Here is an 18,802-nt window from a genome sequence, read left to right on the forward strand (position 1 = left end):
CATCCCGATACTGAACCTGGCTGTTCATTATCAACTGTTCTTTACAATTTGATGGAGCAACTTAATTGCCAGAGTTTTTACATCTAGAGAAAACCTAGCTATTTGAACCATTAAAGTGGTTCCGTTTAGATTATACCCATCACTTTTCACTTCTCAAAATTCAAGATACTGGGAAAACCAAGTTGTTTATTGGTAGATAGGTTGTGTGTGTGTGTATGAAGTATCTTAAGGAAAATATTAGGCTTTCATAAAGTTGTTGGCTTATGAAATGAGTATATGAAAATGAGTTGTAACTTTCTCAAAGTCTATTCTTTTTTTTTTAATTTTTTCATCTTTATTGGAGTATAACTGCTTTACAGTATTGTGTGAGTTTCTGCTGTAGAACAAAGTGAAGAAGTTATGTGTGTACATGTATTGCCATATCCCCTCCCTCTTAAGCCTCCCTCCCACCCTCCCTATCCCACCCCTCTAGGTCATCACAAAACATTGAGTTGATCTCCCTGTGCTCTGTAGCAACTTCCCACTAGCCATCTATTTTATTTTTTATTTTTATTTTTTTGTGTCCTCTAGTTTCTCCTGTTCCTTGACAGCTGTTTTTTTCTTTAAGAACTTTTATTGAGATACAATTGACATACAATAAACTGCATATATTTAAAGTGTACAATTTGATATTTTTTTTCTTATTAGTAATGTATATATGACAATCCCAATCTCCCAATTCATCCCATCCCAACCCTCTCCCCCACCTTCTCCACTTGGTGTCCAAATGTTTATTCTCTACATCCTTGTCTCTATTTCTGCCTTGCAAACAGATGATCTGTACCATTTTTCTATATTCTGCATATATGTGTTAATATACGATATTTGTTTTTCTCTTTCTGACTCACTTCACTCTGTATGACAGTCTGTAGGTCCATTCATGCCTTAGCCATCTATTTTACGTGGTAGTGTATATATGTCAGTGCTACTCTCTCACTTTGTCCCAGCTTCCCCTTCCCCTCCATGTCCTCAAGACCATTCTCTACGTCTGCATCTTTATTCTTTTCCTGTCACTAGGTTCATCAGTACCATTTTTCTAGATTGCATATATATGAGTTAGCATACGGTATTTGTTTTTCTCTTTCTGATTTACTTCTCTCTGTATGACAGACTCTAGGTCCATTCACCTCACTACAAATAACTCAATTTTGTTCCTTTTTAATGGCTGAGTAATATTACATTGTATATATGTGCCACATCTTCTTTATCCATTCATCTGTGGATGGACATCTAGGTTGCTTCCAGCCTGGCTGTTGTAAATAGTGCTACAATGAACATTGTGGTACACGTATCTTTTTGAATTATGGTTTAGAGCATTAAAGTATATCTCCTTTAAGGGTGATTTTTCAAATATAGTACAAAGTGCACACATACTTTAGAATCTCTTGTACTAATGATTTGTAAATCTGCACATTGAATGTAATGTTTTAATTTATAATGTTATACAAGTAATTAAGTTATAAATTTCTAATTCTTTTCTATTTTTAGAGAAAGAGATTTGAAGAAAACTGGGCACAGGTTCAGCAAAGCCAAGAAGAGAAACAGAAAAAGAAATAAAAAGCAGAACAGTCATAGTAAAATCATGGAGGAAAATGCATTTGAAACCTTAAGTTATCTTACATCAGGAGAGCAGGACCCATCTCAGAGTGAAGAGGAAGACTTAGAAGAGGCCAAAAGAGAATCAGAGTGTTTTTTAACTGGTGGTCTGAGAAGTGAAGCAGGAGATTTTGTGAATGTCCATAAAGGTGAAAGACAGGAAAACATAAATTCTGAAGACAGTTTGCCAAATATTATGTCTGTAGTTGAGTTGGACAATACGCCAAAGAATTATCTCCCTAAGGAAGATAATGATTTGCTTCTAAGTTTGTCATTGATGCCAAATGAAAGCTCTGTTTCTTGTCCAACAATGACTCAAAATCTTTCTTATGTAGCAAGTGATGACTGCTCTGGCACACAGGTAGAAAAGCATATTGAAAATAGGGATATCATGGCATTCCACATCCAGGACCGATTTGTTGAAACCCCATGCTCATTTATGCAGAAGAGAGAAATGGTGGATAAGAGTCTCCTGAATGAAACAAGTCTGTACCATCAATATGGGTCCCGAACTTCAGATAAAGTTTTAAGAAAGGAACAAGTAGTAAATACAACTGAAAACAATACTTGGGCTTTTTTCTCAAAAGATTTCTCTGATGAAGAATTACAGTTGGGCTCTGATAGACAACCCTATTTTGATAGCTGGCCTGAGGGACCTAATAAGTTTATATGTGAACAGAGACCGAAGAAAGATAGATGGCAAAAGCTGGCTCATCCTGACAGCAGGGGACAATTGATTAAATTGATCTCCACTTCTGAGGGAGCATCAGGACCAGGAAACAGTCCAGAAACACTGATAGAAGAAAAGCTATCAATAGAAAATGAAGATTTGTCACCTCCAACTGAGAATATAGATTCAATCATAGAAACAGAGACAAATACCTTTGGAAGCCATTTCCTTAAACTGAATATCCTAAAGAATGCGTTACACTCCACAAAGAATAGAAAACAGAGGCAGAAAAGGATTTTCAGTTTGGCACCAAACTTTAATTTACTGGGACACAGTCATACCCATGTAGAAGAAATGGGGACATGTGACTTGTTAACAGAAAGCCATGGACTAAAAATTGTTTTGGAAGAAGAAAAAGATGATATTTCAGAAATAAATAATGAAGAAGAGAATAAGCAAAACATTATGACCTTCAATCATCATCCAACATGGTTTTACTTTGATATTGTCAAAGATTCTCTTCTAAATGTTGGTGGGCAATTTTATTCTCATTACCTGCTATTTAATAGACTAAGGCACTGTGTGTATTTTTACAAAAACCCCATTTCTTCCCTTATGCTACAGTATACATCTAGCTTTTGGAAGATATCTTTTACAAGCAAGAAACCGTTTTTGACTTTCAACTCTCAGAGGAGAGTAGATGATAGACTAAATGACGTAAGGTTTACCTCTTCAGAAATTTTAAGTAGCCCACCTGATACTTTGTACTCTTTTAGGGTCACTTCCGATCTTCACTTTCTAAGTGAAAGTTTTGGTGAAAAGCCAACGACACGGGAAGAACCTAAGCCATTACAGTTCTTACAAACAGAGGATAACCAAGGTTTTACAAGCACTGACTACTCTGATTCCCTTGAGCTGCCATTATCACAAGAGTTTGCCTTTCAGCTAATAAAGCTTTTTGGATCTCCTGGAGTTCCAGTGGGTAAATTGAGTTTATGCGCTACAAATAAAAAGTCCAAATTAACATATGTGGGTAACTTTTGAGGTATTTCTACCTCATGTTAGTGATTTCATGCAGTTACTTGATCTTGCGGTGCTCTTCAGAGGTGGAAGTGGAGGACGCACAGCAAACGGTGCTTGATGGAATCATGCCCCGCTTCCCTCCCCGCTACCCATCCGCCAGTAGTCTGAAATGTCTTTGAGCACATTGAATTCTTGTCTCAACTTAAATAGACAGTGGGAAGAATAAAGAATGAGACAGGCAAACGGTGAATATGTAACCAATAGAGACAGACCGCTTTTTTTTTTTTTTTTTTTTTTTTTTTTTTTCAGAAAAATCTTTCTGCATTTCCCTTGTTTGGCACATGACCCTTTCCTTTCTCATCCACAATACGGCTCATAGATATGAGAATAGTAAAAGGAAGGACAATGAGGGTTAAATGATGAAAAAATATCAAAGCAGTTGAATTAAATTTTTAAAAACTGTCTGAGACAGGTACTGAAAAGAAGGTTAGGAAGGAGTCTGACTGGTTGACTTGAAAGGTTCTTTTGGGCTCTTAAGATTGTTGTTTTTGGAAATGAAAAACTCCACCTGTGAATTTAAAAAAGTGAAAATATGATTTTTTAATATTGTAAGTAAAATTCTAAGTAAATTTCTCCTAAATAGAATGCCTATTTAAGATGCTAAATATCTTAAAGAGGACATGAAGCACATATTCCAACTTTTCCTTATCTGTAAGTCAGTTGCACGTGTTAATGATTTCATGCAATTGCATGTGTCCCCTTCTTTGGGGACAGAAGCCATAAGAGCCAAGAAGTAAAGCTCCAGATCTGCATCCTGCACCTTCCTGATGTTCTTTTTCTTCTGTACCTACCAGGGAGCCTGGGGTTCTCTAACAGCTTGACTTGCAATGTTTTTTTTACTTTGCTCCTAAACTTCTGCTGTTCTGGACAAAATTGGTCCACTCAGCTCAGACCCAAGATTAGCTAAGTCTCAGAGTCAGAGGAGTCACAGCTATCAACCTGTTCTGGCACTATGTTTATCATTTTTGTAAACTTCGTGAATAATCACATTGTAACTGTTTGCTGCAATTTTCTGTCCTCCTAGATGCACCAAGGAAACATACCAATTTAAAAACTTAAATTGCATTTGCTTTCGAGAATTTAAAAAAATAATGGAAGTCATTTTAGGCCGGGAATCTTAGTCCAAAGTCCATATTCTGAAATCGTATGCAAAAGCCTTTGTGTCATTTTGTGCCATTTTTCTGGGAGAAAGTCCATAGATTTTATCGACTTCTCAGAGATGTTCATGAACCCAAAATATTAACAATCACTGCCTTAGACTGGCACCAGAAAGTGTGAAGGCACTAGTGGGAAAAGATTCTAAACCTCCTCCCTTGAAAGCACAATGCTATCATAATCAACAATAATGATCCAGCATCCATTAATTAAGCTTTGGAAAGCTTTTTAGAGGAAATAGACCTCATTCATCAAGCAGCTTACCTTCTAAATGGGGAGACAAGACTAACACAAGACAAAATTATTGTGCATAGAAAATATAAATGACAAGCTCATGAATATTTTATGAGAGAGGTTAGCTGTGCTAAAGGGATTGTTGAAGAGAATATGGGGTTATGGTTTTGTCTGGGATGACTCCAAATGGAAGTGAATTATAAGCAGTGCTTATACAAATATGACCTAAAAAAAAAAAGAGAGAAAGAATTTTACATTTGGCATTGGTGTATGCTTAAAAAAGAAAAGGAGAAAACTATAAGTGGAGGCTGTAAACTAATTTGTTTGCCTAGGTTGGATAGGCAAAGCTCTGGTGTATCTGTGACCTTGTAAATAAGACAGGGAACTCAAGTGAATTCTATTATTAGGAGCTCTACAGACACAGTGGGATTATATAGTAGAGTCATACATAGGCCTGAAGAGACCAAACTACCCATGTTGCTAGGGATATGTGAGTATAGGAGAAGTATTTTGTATAGTTTGGTATGGCTGATACACATAGATCAATGTTTGGACTTGCTTATGAGCATCATAAATTGTAAGGATTTCTTTTCCCCAGACACTCTTGTGTGGAAGGAGCAAGTTGAAAGAAAACTAAACTTTCTGTACTTGCAATGTTTTAAACATGTCACAGGAATGGATATCTACCTAAATTTTGTGCCCTGTGACATTACCACTTGAAGCTACTGATGTGTATATATTTATACTTACATGAGAATATGAACTATGATACACATCACTTTACATATATACATAAGCATTATTTATTTATTTATTCGTTTATTTATGTGTTTATGGCTGTGTTGGGTCTTCGTTGCTGCGCGCGGGCTTTCTCTAGTTGTGAGCGGGGGCTGCTCTTGGTTGTGGTGCATGGGCTTCTCAGTGTGGTGGCTTCTCTTGTTGCGGAGCACAGGCTGTAGGTGCACAGGCTTCAGTAGTTATGGCGCATGGGCTCATTAGTTGTGGCATGCGGGCTCTAGGGCGTGTGTACTTCAGCAGTTGTGGTGTGTGGGCTCAGTAATTGTGGCGCATGGGCTTAGTTGCTCCGCGGCATGTGGGATCTTCCATGACCAGAGATTGAACCCATGTCCCCTGCTTTGGTAGGCAGATTCTTAACCACTGCGCCACCAGGGGAGTCCCAATAAGCATTTTTATTGAGTCTGGATAGTGTTTACTAATAGAGATCAGAGACAGACTAACTCCTGGTTTAGCTATCACTGAAACATCTTCAAAACCAGGCTTTTATCATGATGGTGGTCACGTTTGCATATCTTCCTTCATATTTAGGGTAAAAATATGTGTGACGTTAGAGATGAAATTTCTGTTTTTTTTTTTCCACAGAATCTTTGTTGCCTGATGACTATGTGGTTCCCCTTGACTGGAAGACACTGAAGATGATCTACTTGCAGTGGAAGACGTCAGTAGAGGTATATTTTTATGGCTTTCAAAGAAGACTTTCTCTAACTGGTTTCTTTTCTTATTGATTTTAAAATTTTTAATACAATTTTAAAGGTTACTTTCCGTTTACAGTTATTACAAAATATTGGCTATATTCCCTGTGTTGTACAATACATTCTTGAGCCTATCTTATACCCAATAGTTTGTACCTTCCACTTACCCACCCCTGCGTAGCCCCCGCCTCCCATAACCATTAGTTTGTTCTCTATATCTGTGAGTCTGCTTCTTTTTTTATTCACATTTGTTATATTTTTTAGGTTTCACATATGTGATATCATATAGTGTTTGTCTTTCTCTGTCTGACTTATTTCACTTAGCATAATGCCCTCTAAATGGTTTCTTTAAAAAAAAAAATGAAGAAAACCTGTTCATCAGTTGTAACATGAAGAGCTGTATTCCTTGTATTAAATTAGAGAAAGAATGTATGTGGATGGGTGGATAATCTATGCGTGTTTCTTTCAGTTAGTCCCAAAGAGAAAGTTGCATTTAATCCCCTAAACTTTGTTGTAGTGTAGACTGTTATAAGGGTCAACTGTGGGTGACAGAGGTGCCCGTTTTAGGAGAGTCATTTACTCTTCTTTGTATCTTTTTCTCCTGTCCAGCCCTCAATCTTATCTTGTTATAATAGAGTAACAGCCGCAAATTAGATTCATATTTACTTGACTGGGGAGCACCTCATTATTGGTATGTTCTGGTTGTCCATGACAGTTCTGACAGGCTGTTAATTTTCCAGGTAGCTGGAAGAGAACTGGCTGGGAAGGTTAGAAAGGTAACAGAAATTCTGGAAAAGCCACTATTCTGTATAATGTAATGAGGAGAGGGTGGCTGGGATTCTGTTTACATTAGTTGATGGTGAGTTAAATGTGCCCAAAGGCAATGCTAGAGGGGTACATTTTGAAATAAACGGTAAAATCAAGGTTTAGGGAAACATTATAGAAGTATATAGTTCGGGGCAGTAAGTATTTCTTAACTGTTCATATAAACACAGCTATGGGAAAAGTAGATTCGTTTGTGTGCTCAGGTAGTAAAACCAAATACATTTTTTTTTAAATAAATGTATGTATGTATGTATATATGTATGTATGTATTTATTTATTTTATTGGCTGTGTTGAGTCCTCATTGCTGCACACGGGCTTTCTCTAGTTGCGGTGAGCGGGGTCTACTCTTCATTGTGGTGCGTGGGCTTCTCATTGCGGTGGCCTCTCTTGTTGCAGAGCATGGGCTCTAGGTGCGTGGGCTTCAGTAGTTGCGGCACATGGGCTCAATAGTTGTGGCTCACGGGCTCTAGAGTGCAGGCTCCATAGTTGTGGCGCACAGGCTTAGTTGCTCCATGGAATGTGGTACCTTCCTGGGGCAGGGATCAAACCTGTGTCCCCTGCATTGGCAGGCGGATTCTTACCCACTGCGCCACCTAGGAAGTCCCAATACATTTTTAAAATTTTCTTATTTTTCCTCATTCCCATGGAGACTTTATTGCTACCTAAACACGCATGCACACACACACATACATACATGCATACACACGCACACACACACCCCAATAGTTTAAATGTTTAAACTGGCATTTGTGTTTATTATGGTTTTTTTTTTCTCTTTTGGGGAGTGTCCCTATGTGAGCTAAATGATGCTGCAAACCTAACTGCAATGCCAAGTATTAATCATTATTATATGTATTTTAATTATAATTTCTAGAAAAGACAGAAGAAGATTGGTTAAAAAATGAGAATTCCTTGAACTGTAAGTATATCTTATTTTGGAGACCTCTATATGATCAGAAGGAAATGGATGTTGACGTTATTTGGTTGTAATAGCTCATAGGTACTACAATTGAAGAGTAAATATAAAAAATGTAGTCTGTTACCATGGCAACCCTTTGTGCTATTGCACATGCGATGTTTTTATTTCCTTTAAATGTAGATCTTTTTTGTGAAATACAACAAAGCTTAGATTGTTGCTACCAAATTTATTTTCCAACTTTATTGGTTAGAATATATTTTAGAGCATTCTGTCAACATACACGGTATGAGGGATTTCCCCCACACCCCCCCCATCCCTCACCTCCACCCAGATTAATATGGGATGAGGGCTGGAAATTAGGAATATAAGTTATACTTAAATATTAAAAGATTCTCTAGGAATAGAGGTAAAACATGCAGACAAACGTTATGTTTTAAACTTGACATCAAGCTGACATTAAAATAAACACATTGCACTTTTTTTTTAAATGCCTAAATTACGAAATAAACACAGCTGCTAAGATTTCAGTATATATCTGTCTGCATTTGATAAGAATTGAATGTACTCTGAGTTTAGCATGTTTTCTCTTTTCATTTTACTCTTATTGCTTAGAGTATTCTGTGTTTCCATTTCTCGACTAACTAGAAGTACGCATATACCCAGTAAAAATATTTTTGTTTGTTTTAAACATGGTTCTGCTGAAAGAAGGGGAAGGACTAAAGATTTGGGAGGAGAGTTCAGAGATTTGGAAACTGTGGGATAAATTTAGGAAAGGAAGAGATAAGAGGCTATGAGGAATTCCAGAGAAAGGGGGTGAAGAAATTCATCCATTTATTCAACAAATGTTTATTGAGTTGCCTCAGTTCAGACATTGTTCTACACACTGAGGATATAGCAGTGAAAGCATTCCTGGCGGCATGGAGTTTATGTGAGGACTGAAGTTAGAAAGGGCGTGTTTACCCTTCCCCTCGTGTGACACCAGTATAAGCAGCATGCAACAAGCATGGGTGTATTTGGCAGCAGTTAGTTCCGGAGTCTTTTCTATCTGCTAATTTTGTGTCAAGGACACTTTATGGACCATGCTTTTGATTTTTATGTTCATCTTCTACATTCATGCTAAACTAACTGCCCTCTGTGAACGTCACAGAGCAGTCATCCCTAGTTATTAGTCTTCTCCTGTTGGGGAATTTTATGAGTGCTGTAGCTATGGTCAGGTTTTTTATAATTGTAATGAGAACGGGCCTCCTCGTTTTGTGTTTGGCATAATGATCAGTGGGCATCAAGGGATAAATAGAAATTTAGAAAGAGGGAAATAGCAGGAGAATGTGGTTGGCTCTGGGAGCCTCAAATCCATGCCTATTTCAAAATCCTTTTCCTGCTGGTGGCCGGTGGATTTATATTGTCTCACTCCTTTAAGGAGGTGGGGCAGAGTGCTGGAAAGAGGATGGGTTCCCATCTTGAAGCTACTGCTGACTGGCTATGTGACCTTAAACAAATTATCCTCTCAGAGACTCAATTTCTTCACCTGTAAAAAAAAATTAGGTTTATAATACCAACCTGTCATGGGGATATTAAATGAGAATTAAATAACTTGTGCAAAGTTCTAAGCATAGTGCCTGAAAAATCATAGACTCTTAGTAAGGGTTAATTCCCTTCCCCTAGGTACCTTTGTTGGTTACAGCTATGTCTTTGAAATGCCCCTGGCAGAACAGAAATTGTGTTATCTAGGAAAACAACATATCAACTCAATAAACAACACATTTGCATGAATTGTGTATTTATTATTAACTTGTTAATGTAAATAGCTGGATCATCAGGGAATGGGACATAAACTGGGTTTCGATTTAGAGACAGGAGGTTGGGCAAAGTCGGGAGGACAGGCTCTTGAATGAGGCAGGACCACACAGGGTGTGGGGGCTGTGGGGACAGTGTGAAGCTCTAGATACGAGGGGGGCGGCATACACAGGTCAAGAGTTTGGGAAACTGACAACAAACTCCATGTCACCCTTTTGTCTGGACTTGTCTGGGCTTGTGTTTGTTTGTAGTTGAATCCTCCGTCTTTCTGGTACTATTGAAGATCCTAATCATCAAGAAAGAGTGCTGCGTGCCAACCCGCAGGATAATTTAGAGTGATGTACTCATTGGATACCGAAATTGGTTTGAATAATCTGTGCAACTATTATTGATCAGTTTCCTGAATACTAATAAAAAACTCCACAAAAGAGGTAACAACTTGAACTTATTATCTAATTTTGAAAATATTTGTCCTACTTTATTTCATGAAGAAATAAGGCACAGAAAACTTGAGTAGCTTATCTCTAAAACTGCATCAGAATAGAAGGATAGGCCCTATATCCAAGTAAGGGTCCATGATTCATTTCTAGAATTCTGAAATCCAAAAAGCTCTGCAAACCAAAAGTTGTTTTTTGTTTTGTTTCTTAAATGTTTGGCATTAAAACTAAGTTGGCAGCAAAACTTGACCCAAACAGACAGGTTAATTTTACTCCTTATTTATTCCACTTAGATATTTCACTGTAGAAGTACTAATGTGTTTAATTACCAGTGGTGCCACCCCACTTAGAGCCTCCTGAATTCTGAAACATATCTGACCTCAAGGATTTTGGTTAGGGATTGTGGAACTTGCACTGTACTACAAAAACTATTTTTTTTATTATTACTATTATTTTAGTTTAATTGTACTTACCAAACTTCAAATACAAAAATTTGTGTTTGAAAAATATAAATTAAGGGATGATTTCTCATTATTCAACATGTAGGCATTTACATAATCCCTGTTTTCAGAAAGAGAGCATAGTCTGCCTTATCTTGCCTCCCTCCTACTCCTCCTCATCTTGTTTTATCTTCTCCAGGGAATAAACCTCCAGGCTTCTCTAAGGGGGCAGGGAGCTGCCTGACTGTGTGGATATTTGTTTCTTAAACAGACTTGCAACTGACCTTCCTGTTTAGAGCCACACCTCCAGTTCTAAATCTTCCAGTTCCTGAAATTTTAGGGGTAATGCAGAGTAAATGGTATTGCTTCTTGGCTTTCTATAATTCAAGTTTTGTTTTTTAATTTTTTTCAAATTAATTAACACCAGGCCTTTTGCTTTCCAGTTTTCAAAATTTTGTTGCTGTGATCTTCTCTCTTTTCTTACAGTTTATACTTAAAAATAATAATAATTACCTCCCCCCCCACCCCAAAACCTTTACATTTTTGTGGGGTTTCAGTGAGGGAGTGGAAGTTAAGTATTTGTGTTCTATCTGCTTAATTTGGAATTGAGTGTTTATTTAAAATAGCTCAATGTTTTCCCTATGTTTATTTTGTACAGTTTCAGTTTATCTTTCTACTGGACTGTAAGTCTTTTCCAGATGGAAACTAAGGTCTTCAGTGTTTGGTTGAACTCCCTAAGGTCTTGCTCTCTATGCAGGCTCCTAGAGCTGTTGTGAAACTGGACTTAACCTTTGGCCTAGGATGGGATGATTTCAGGGAAGAGCTGATCAGTATTAGGGTTGAAGCACAGCTGGCTGCAGAGGAGACTCTGGCATCTGGCAAATCTTTGCTTTCTTAGGGCCTTCGACAGCAACATTTATGGATTTCCAGTGAATAGAGTGCACACCACCATGGCTGTAAGGGTAATATTATAAATATTTAACAATGAGTATGGCACGGGTAGTGACTGGTTCTGAGACTCCTTTGTGCTTTATTGATGCACCAGCTAACTAGCCACCCAGGCTTGTACTCAGGTTCCAGGATGCCCCTAGCTTCCTCCAGCCCCTGCCTTTATTACCTTGCCCTAATATCCAGCATGGAGCTTTAGAAAAATGGGTTGGGGCTACTTTGCCCACCTCCCAGGCTTTCTCCTCAAACCTTATACTCCACAAGTGTCCCAGTGCACAGTGGCAAATACTAGGTGCTGTGGAGACAGAATTATGGTCATTGCCTTGGGGGAGGAGTGTGATGCCAAATAGAGGGATGCAATGTAGGAGGCAGGGGCAGTTCAGTGTGAGGTTGGAATGAGCAAAATCAGTCTTGTCCAGAGGACATTTCTGCTTTGGCAGACTCATCCCAGGCAAGCAGAGTCGTGAGCATTTCCCCTGTCGATTCAGCCCAGCAGACACATTCTGCATGACTGCTCTCCCCTTGTCCTCCTTCTCCTAACCTCTGCCAGCTTCCCACAGCCTCCATCCAGCTTCTAGGGGAAGGATGCGGGACGAGCCTGGAGGGAGCAGTTTTAAGTAGAGAGGCGCTACCTCTGGATGGCCGCATAGCGCAGATGGTGGTGGAAGGTGCAGGCTGGAGGTGCTGGAGCAGTGAGGGTTCCACCATGGAAGCAACTGAGCAGGTGCAGATGGATACTTTCCTGTCCTTTCAATTCATGTCACTTACACAATATATATGTGTGTAACAAGGTGGATAAGTATATATATGACTTACATTTTTGAGGCAAATTATCAGATAAAAGCTTTTGGTAGGGGAAGAAAGGACATAGGATTAGAGAGAATAGGGAATCTACTACCTATATATTTTAAATGGTTCTACTATGTTACAGGGTCTTTGGTTAGTCTGCTTTGGAAGCTTAATCTTGGTTTCAGACTTTCTGCCATCTTGGTATCTGCAGGGGAGGAACCCAGGGCTGATTTATAATTAAGCATTCCAAATCGTGGGGTGTTTTGAACTGTAGACTCGAGGGTTAAATTCCTGGTTTCCACTAGCTCTTTCTGTGTACCCCCTTATATTTTCCACATCCTGTTAAGCAGTAATCATTAGAGAAACATTTGAATGTTTCTTCACTTGCCAAAAATGACTCCTAAGATTATCTTCTTTACGTCTCTCATGATAATGGTTTTTCACGCAGCAAAGTGAGATCGTGCTGGTCATCACATTCTAGAGAAGTGGAACAGAACCTTAGAGCTGAAAACCTGGTTGGGTGAACCGAGGGCATGAAGGAGTATTGTCACAGGGATCCTCTGATACGAGGGTAGCCCTCCTTTCTGGAGGCTGCCACCTAGGTAGGGCCAGTAAGGATCTGAACATAGTTACTACCGGAGAGCAAGGTGGCTCTCACTGACTGTTTACATTAGTCCTTAGCTGACATTATTGCTGTTTGTTCAGTCTTAATCTTTAGTAAATCCCAAGCTCAGACTCATCTACTGAGAAAGCACTTCAGGTCCATGTACAATTACTGAGCATCTCTGAATGTCAGACAAGTGTGTTAGCTCTTGGGGTGACAAGGGTGACACTGTCCTTGCCTTTTTTTTTTTTTTTAAGCTCTTTATTGGAATATAACTGTTTTGCACTCTTGTACCAGCTTTTCAGGTACACCAAAGTGAATCAGCTGTATTTATACATATATCCCCTTATCCCCTCCCTCCCGCGACTCCCTCCCACTCTCCCTGTCCTGGCTCTCTAAGGCATCACCTGTCATCGAGTTGATCTCCCTTTGTTATACAGCAACTTCCCACTAGTTATCTATTTTACAGTTGGTAGTGTAAATATGTCTATGCTACTCTCTCACTTCGTCCCAGCTTCCCCTTCGTCCCTTGCCCCCCCAACCCCATGTCCTCCAGTTCATTCTCTGCATCTGTATCCTTATTCTTGCCCTGTCACTGGGTTCAACAGTACTATTTTTTTTTTTTTTTTTAGATTCTGTATATATGAGTTAGCATACAGTATTTGTTTTTCTCTTTCTGGCTTACTTTACTCTGTATGACAGACTTGAGGTCTATCCACCTCATTACATATAGTTCAATTTCATTCCTTTGTATGGCTGAGTAATGTTCCATTGTATATATATGCCACATCTTCTTTATCCATTCATTTGTTGAGGGGCATTTAGGTTGCTTCCATGTCCTGGCTATTGTAAATAGTGCTGTAATGAACTTTATGGTACATGTTTCTTTTTGGATTATGGTTTTCTCTGGGTATATGCTCAATAGTGGGATTACTGGATCATATGTTCGTGCTATCTTTAGTTTTTGAAGGAACCTCCAAACTGTTTTCTGTAGTGGCTGTACCAGCTTACATTCCCTCCAACAGTGCAGGAGAGTTCCCTTTTCTCCACACCCTCTCCAACATTTATTGTTTCTAGATGTTTTGATGATGGCCATTCTGACCGGTGTGAGGTGATACCTCATTGTGGTTTTGACTTGCATTTCTCTAATGATTAGTGATGTTGAGCATCTTTTCATGTGTTTGTTGGCCACCTGTATGTCTTCTTTGGAGAAATGTCTACTTAGGTCTTCCGCCCATTTGTGGATTGGGTTATTTGCTTTTTTGGTATTAAGCTGCATGAGCTGCTTATATATTTTGGAGATTAATCCTTTGTCAGTTGTTTCGTTGGCAAGTATTTTCTGCCATTCTGAGGGTTGCCTTCTTGTCTTTACAGTTTCTTTCACTGTGCAAAAGCTTTTAAGTTTCATGAGGTCCCATTTGTTTATTCTTGATTTTGTTTCCATGATTCTAGGAGGTGGGTCAAAAAGGATCTTGCTTTGATGTATGTCATAGAGTGTTCTGCCTATGCTTTCCTCTAGGAGTTTTATAGTGTCTGGCCTTACATTTAGGTCTTTAATCCATTTTGAGTTTATTTTTGTGTATGGTGTTAGGAAGATAAGGTGCCCATATGTGTTTGCGCTTACCTCTGAGTTCTCTATTCTGTTCCATTGATCTTCCTTTCTGTTTTTGTGCCAGTACCATACTGTCTTGATCCCTGTGGCCTTGTAGTATAGTTTGAAGTCAGGAAGCCTAATTCCACCAACTCCATCTTTCCTTCTCAAGATTGCTTTGGCTATTCGGGGTCTTTTGTATTTCCATACAAATTGTAAGATTTCTTGTTCTCGTTCTGTGAAAAATGCCGTTGGTAATTTGATAGGGATTGTGTTGAATCTGTAAATTGCTTTGAGTAGTACAGTCATTTTCACAATGTTGATTCTTCCAATCCAAGAACATGGTATGTCTCTCCATCTGTTTGTATCGTCTTTGATTTCTTTCATCAGTGTCTTATAGTTTTCTGTAAACAGGTCTTTTGCCTCCTTAGGCAGGTTTATTCCTAGGTATTTTATTCTTTTTGTTGCAGTGGTAAATGGGAGAGTTTCCTTAATTTCTCTTTCTGCTCTTTCATTGTTAGTGTATAGGAATGCAAGAGATTTCTGCGCATTAATTTTGTATACTGCTACTTTACTAAATTCATTGATTAGTGCTAGCAGTTTTCTGGTAGAGTCTAAGTTCTCACACAGAGTGGCAATGATGCTTTCATATTTGTTGGGGTATTTGCGGAAGATATCCCTGATGACAACAGTCTCCTCTTGGACCACATAATTTACTTTGGTTTGGATGAGATCAAGCAATGTGCTTACACAGTGCTCTGCAGATTGCTCCACCTTGATGGCACACCACCCAATGGCCCTTACAGCTTTGCACACAAAGTCGACATCCACCTCCGTGGCATACTCCTACAGTTCTGCCAGAACCTGAGCAATGTTGGCTTGGGATGCCAAACTAATCATGATGTCCAGTTTCTCTAGTTTCACATAGATGGGATCATTGTACTTCACAAAGAAAACTTTGATTTCCTGCTTCAAGATTTCAGGTCTTTTCTGGACAGGTTGATGTTCCTCAGGATGTCATACTGCACCTCTGGCTCCCCAGACAGCAAAGTGACAAGTGGAGGGGTCAACTTCTTTAGCAGCATATTGTAGTAGTCAGAGTCCTTGGGTAACAACTGTAGAAATTTCATTAGGACTTTTACTGCTGAAAGTACCACTGCTGAGTTGGCATGAGATAGCTGGGGAGTTACCCACTCACAGATGCTCTGAGCCTCCCGGTCATCTTTAGGGTTGTAATTAGACAGGCAGTCCAGGATGAAAATCTGGCCCCATTCGGTGCACTCATTCAGGGCTGTAAGTGGCTTGTTAATATTCTGTGGATTCAGATCGAGTAAGTTGCTGTTTGGGTGAGATTCACTGATTTCAGATAATGCTGCTACAGCATTAGCCACCACCACTGGATTTGAATCTGCTATGAGATCCCACAGAGAGTCCAGAAATCCCTGATATTCCACCATCTGGGCATTGATGTCATGGAGTTTTGCCACACAGACTGCTGCCATCTTCCGAACATAGGGATCTTCATCCTTTAAGCACTTGCGGAGGGGCTCACAGAGATATTCTGTAATCTTGTCCACCCGGATACACCCCATGGTTCTGACTGCCAAGGCCCGAATCAGAGGACTGGGATCTTCACAGTCCTTCACAAAGCTGTTGACAGCCATGATGGCCATGTCTGGCTGACTCTTGGCGTAGTTCATCAAGTAGAGATATACGAGCTTCTTCAGTTCCAGGTTGTCAGTCTGCATACAATTCACTACATCTGGAAAGAGGGAGCTAATGCCTTTCCCCACAGTCATAGCAGCAATCACTTTTTCACAGCCTCCTTCCTCTTTTCTTTCCTTTCATTGTTGACCTCAGCCTTTAATTCAACTATTTCCCCTTTTTTATTGGTTATAAAGTACTTGGAGTCAGTCACGTGTTGTGGATTTTTAATGTGCAGCAGAGGCAAGGGTGGGGGCGGCGGCAGCAGCCAGAGAGCATGGCCCGCGTGGTGGTGTAATGGTTTCCTGCATGTCACGACTCCTTCTCCAGGTCTAAGCCACTGCGCAAAACCCACTTTGCCAGGGACCCTTGCCTTTGAACTTACATTCTAGGGGGAGGAAACAGATACACAAACAGATAGCTTTAAACAGTGTGGTTCCGAGGAATTAATTAGGGAAAACAGAGCTTGTTGACTCGTTAAGTCTGGGAGCTAAGAGAAAGGAGAAGTGCCTGGGGTCACTTTCAGGTACTGCCAACCGTTTCTCCTTCTTGAGCTCTCCCTCCCTGGGCTCCACACACTCTCTGTCCTACAGTTCTCTCTCTCACACTCTCCTTCAGTAGATCCACTTCAAAGGCACAGTCCTTAAATGCTGTCCCTGAGCCCCCTCTTCAGCTGTCTGCTCTATTCTCTGTCTTCTTCTCACAGGGAAAAGATTTCCAAAGCTCAGACCTCTCGTCTAACAGCACATTTGCATTTCCCAGTATCTACACAGTTGCTCCAGCTGCCACAGGCACTGCAGACTCAGTGTGCCAAAACGTCTAGCCCCCAGAGCTGCGTGTCTTCCTGCTGCCCTCTCCCACCCTGCCTGGGAGACCCTCTAGAGAAGGAAATAGAAATGGACAGAAGTCTCACGCAGTACCGATGAACAGAAATATGTCAGCCACAAATTTTAGACGTTTCTACTAGCCACATTAAAAAAGCAAAAAGAAACAGATGAAATTCATTTTAATAATATGTTAGCTCAGTACACTCAGCATATTATCACTTCAACACATAATCAATATAAAAATTATTGAGATATTTTGTATATTTTTTTTCATACTGAACCTTTGAAATTCATTGTGTATTTTAATCTCAGTTTGGACCAGCCATATTTCAAGTGCTCAACAGCCATGTGTGACTAGTGACTCTTATTGTTAGAGAGTGCAAGTCTAGAATGAAAAAGGTAGTATTTGAGGCTGGGCAAAAACGTTCTTGTAAGAAGTATCACAGGATACATAAAGTATGATAGGATACATACATTATAAGCATCACTATTTTTATGATTCATGTATATTCTCTATTCCTTATGGTTTCCCCCTAATATTTAGAGAAGCTTTTGAAATTTCAGTGTTTCTCAGCAGTGCTAAGAATCCTTCCTCCAATGCTAGGAAGGGATTTTTCAAGAGAGAGTAGCTCATCTCCCTCTCCCCTGCTCCCAGAACCCCAAAAGGAAGGTGAAATTCTCAGCACAGAGCCCCTCCCTACTTGGATAGTCCCTTCCAAAGCTTGTTGTGCAATCTCTGGGTTTCATTTTAGAAGGAAATTGCTTTTCTTCACAATTCCTTTTCAAAATTTTCATACCTTAGCTGCCAGAAACAAAATGTATTTCCTTTACACTGGTTATTACAGCCAAAGCCACCATATATCCCTGATTTTTCCAGGACGGTGTTAATTTTTAATATTGTCTCTTTCAGTCCATGCTTCTTGATTTTAGCTCAGAAAATAGGATCTCTCTATCACACTCCCAAGTGTGAAATAGTGGAGAGCACCGTGGTGATCAACCAACTGGCGCTCACCAGTTCCTGGAACTTAGAACTCAATTCGGAACGCCTCTCTATAGTCTCAGTAGACTGCTCCTTTCCCTGGGGAGCTGAAACAGTTCCTGGTGGGACCATCTCTTTTCAGATGGCAACAGAGCCTGAACCTGGGCAGTAGCCCTTCCTTCTCAGGAGGCCTAGTTTATGCTACTGTTCATAAATCAATCTGCGTTTTAAGGGGTGCTTTTTTTGAAGAAGAAGAAGAGGAAGAAATTTCTAAAGTTAAGTAGGGGCAACAAAGCTTTCTAAGAATATTTTTGGCAGGCTGATGAAGAACAAAAAAAAAGGAAAAGATGCAGGCCCTGGGAGAGCAGGGTTAGCCGCTGGGACACCAGCCAGATATTGGTGCTCACAAATCGGGGGAGACAATGGACTTTACTGTTACTATTCAAAATGCTGTTCACGGTCTCTTATCATCAACTAAAATTATTTCACTTTCAAGGTTTAGGGCGGTGGGGTGCGGGAGGGCTTTTGCAGAAGGCCTGCCTTCCAGGCGGGCGGCCCGAGGAAGTGTCCGGCGTCCCGCCCGGTGGGCCCTCTCTCCCCGGGGCGAAGGGCACCTAAAGGCAAGGGCGGAGGTCGCGGAGCGGGGGGTCGCGTCGCCCAGGTTTTCCCGGCTGTCA

General features: G+C 40.0%; 1 protein-coding gene and 1 pseudogene across 6 annotated transcripts in view; one reads left to right on the forward strand and one right to left on the reverse strand.

The window, feature by feature from the left end:
* LOC130835690 (NEDD4-binding protein 2-like 2) overlaps window positions 1–10,231 on the forward strand; it is a 76,218-nt gene extending 65,987 nt beyond the window's left edge. For 2 of the 6 annotated variants that reach the window (XM_057707407.1, XM_057707411.1), the window contains 4 exons: window positions 1,528–3,287; window positions 6,158–6,243; window positions 7,968–8,012; window positions 10,058–10,231. In XM_057707407.1, coding sequence (XP_057563390.1) covers window positions 1,528–3,287; window positions 6,158–6,243; window positions 7,968–7,991 — 1,870 coding nt within the window. In that variant the 3' untranslated portion in view covers window positions 7,992–8,012; window positions 10,058–10,231. Of the gene's footprint in view, window positions 1–1,527; window positions 3,288–6,157; window positions 6,244–7,967; window positions 8,013–10,039 lie in introns of all 6 variants that reach the window. The other 4 variants (XR_009049011.1, XR_009049010.1, XM_057707408.1 and 1 more) reach the window with 4 other exon arrangements.
* Window positions 10,232–12,918: 2,687 nt separating this feature from the next.
* Window positions 12,919–16,468, reverse strand: LOC130835608 (AP-2 complex subunit beta-like; annotated as a pseudogene).
* Between the last annotated feature and the right edge of the window lie 2,334 nt (window positions 16,469–18,802).

Source organism: Hippopotamus amphibius, chromosome 14, assembly GCF_030028045.1.
Source record: "Hippopotamus amphibius kiboko isolate mHipAmp2 chromosome 14, mHipAmp2.hap2, whole genome shotgun sequence".
NCBI lineage: Eukaryota > Metazoa > Chordata > Mammalia > Artiodactyla > Hippopotamidae > Hippopotamus > Hippopotamus amphibius.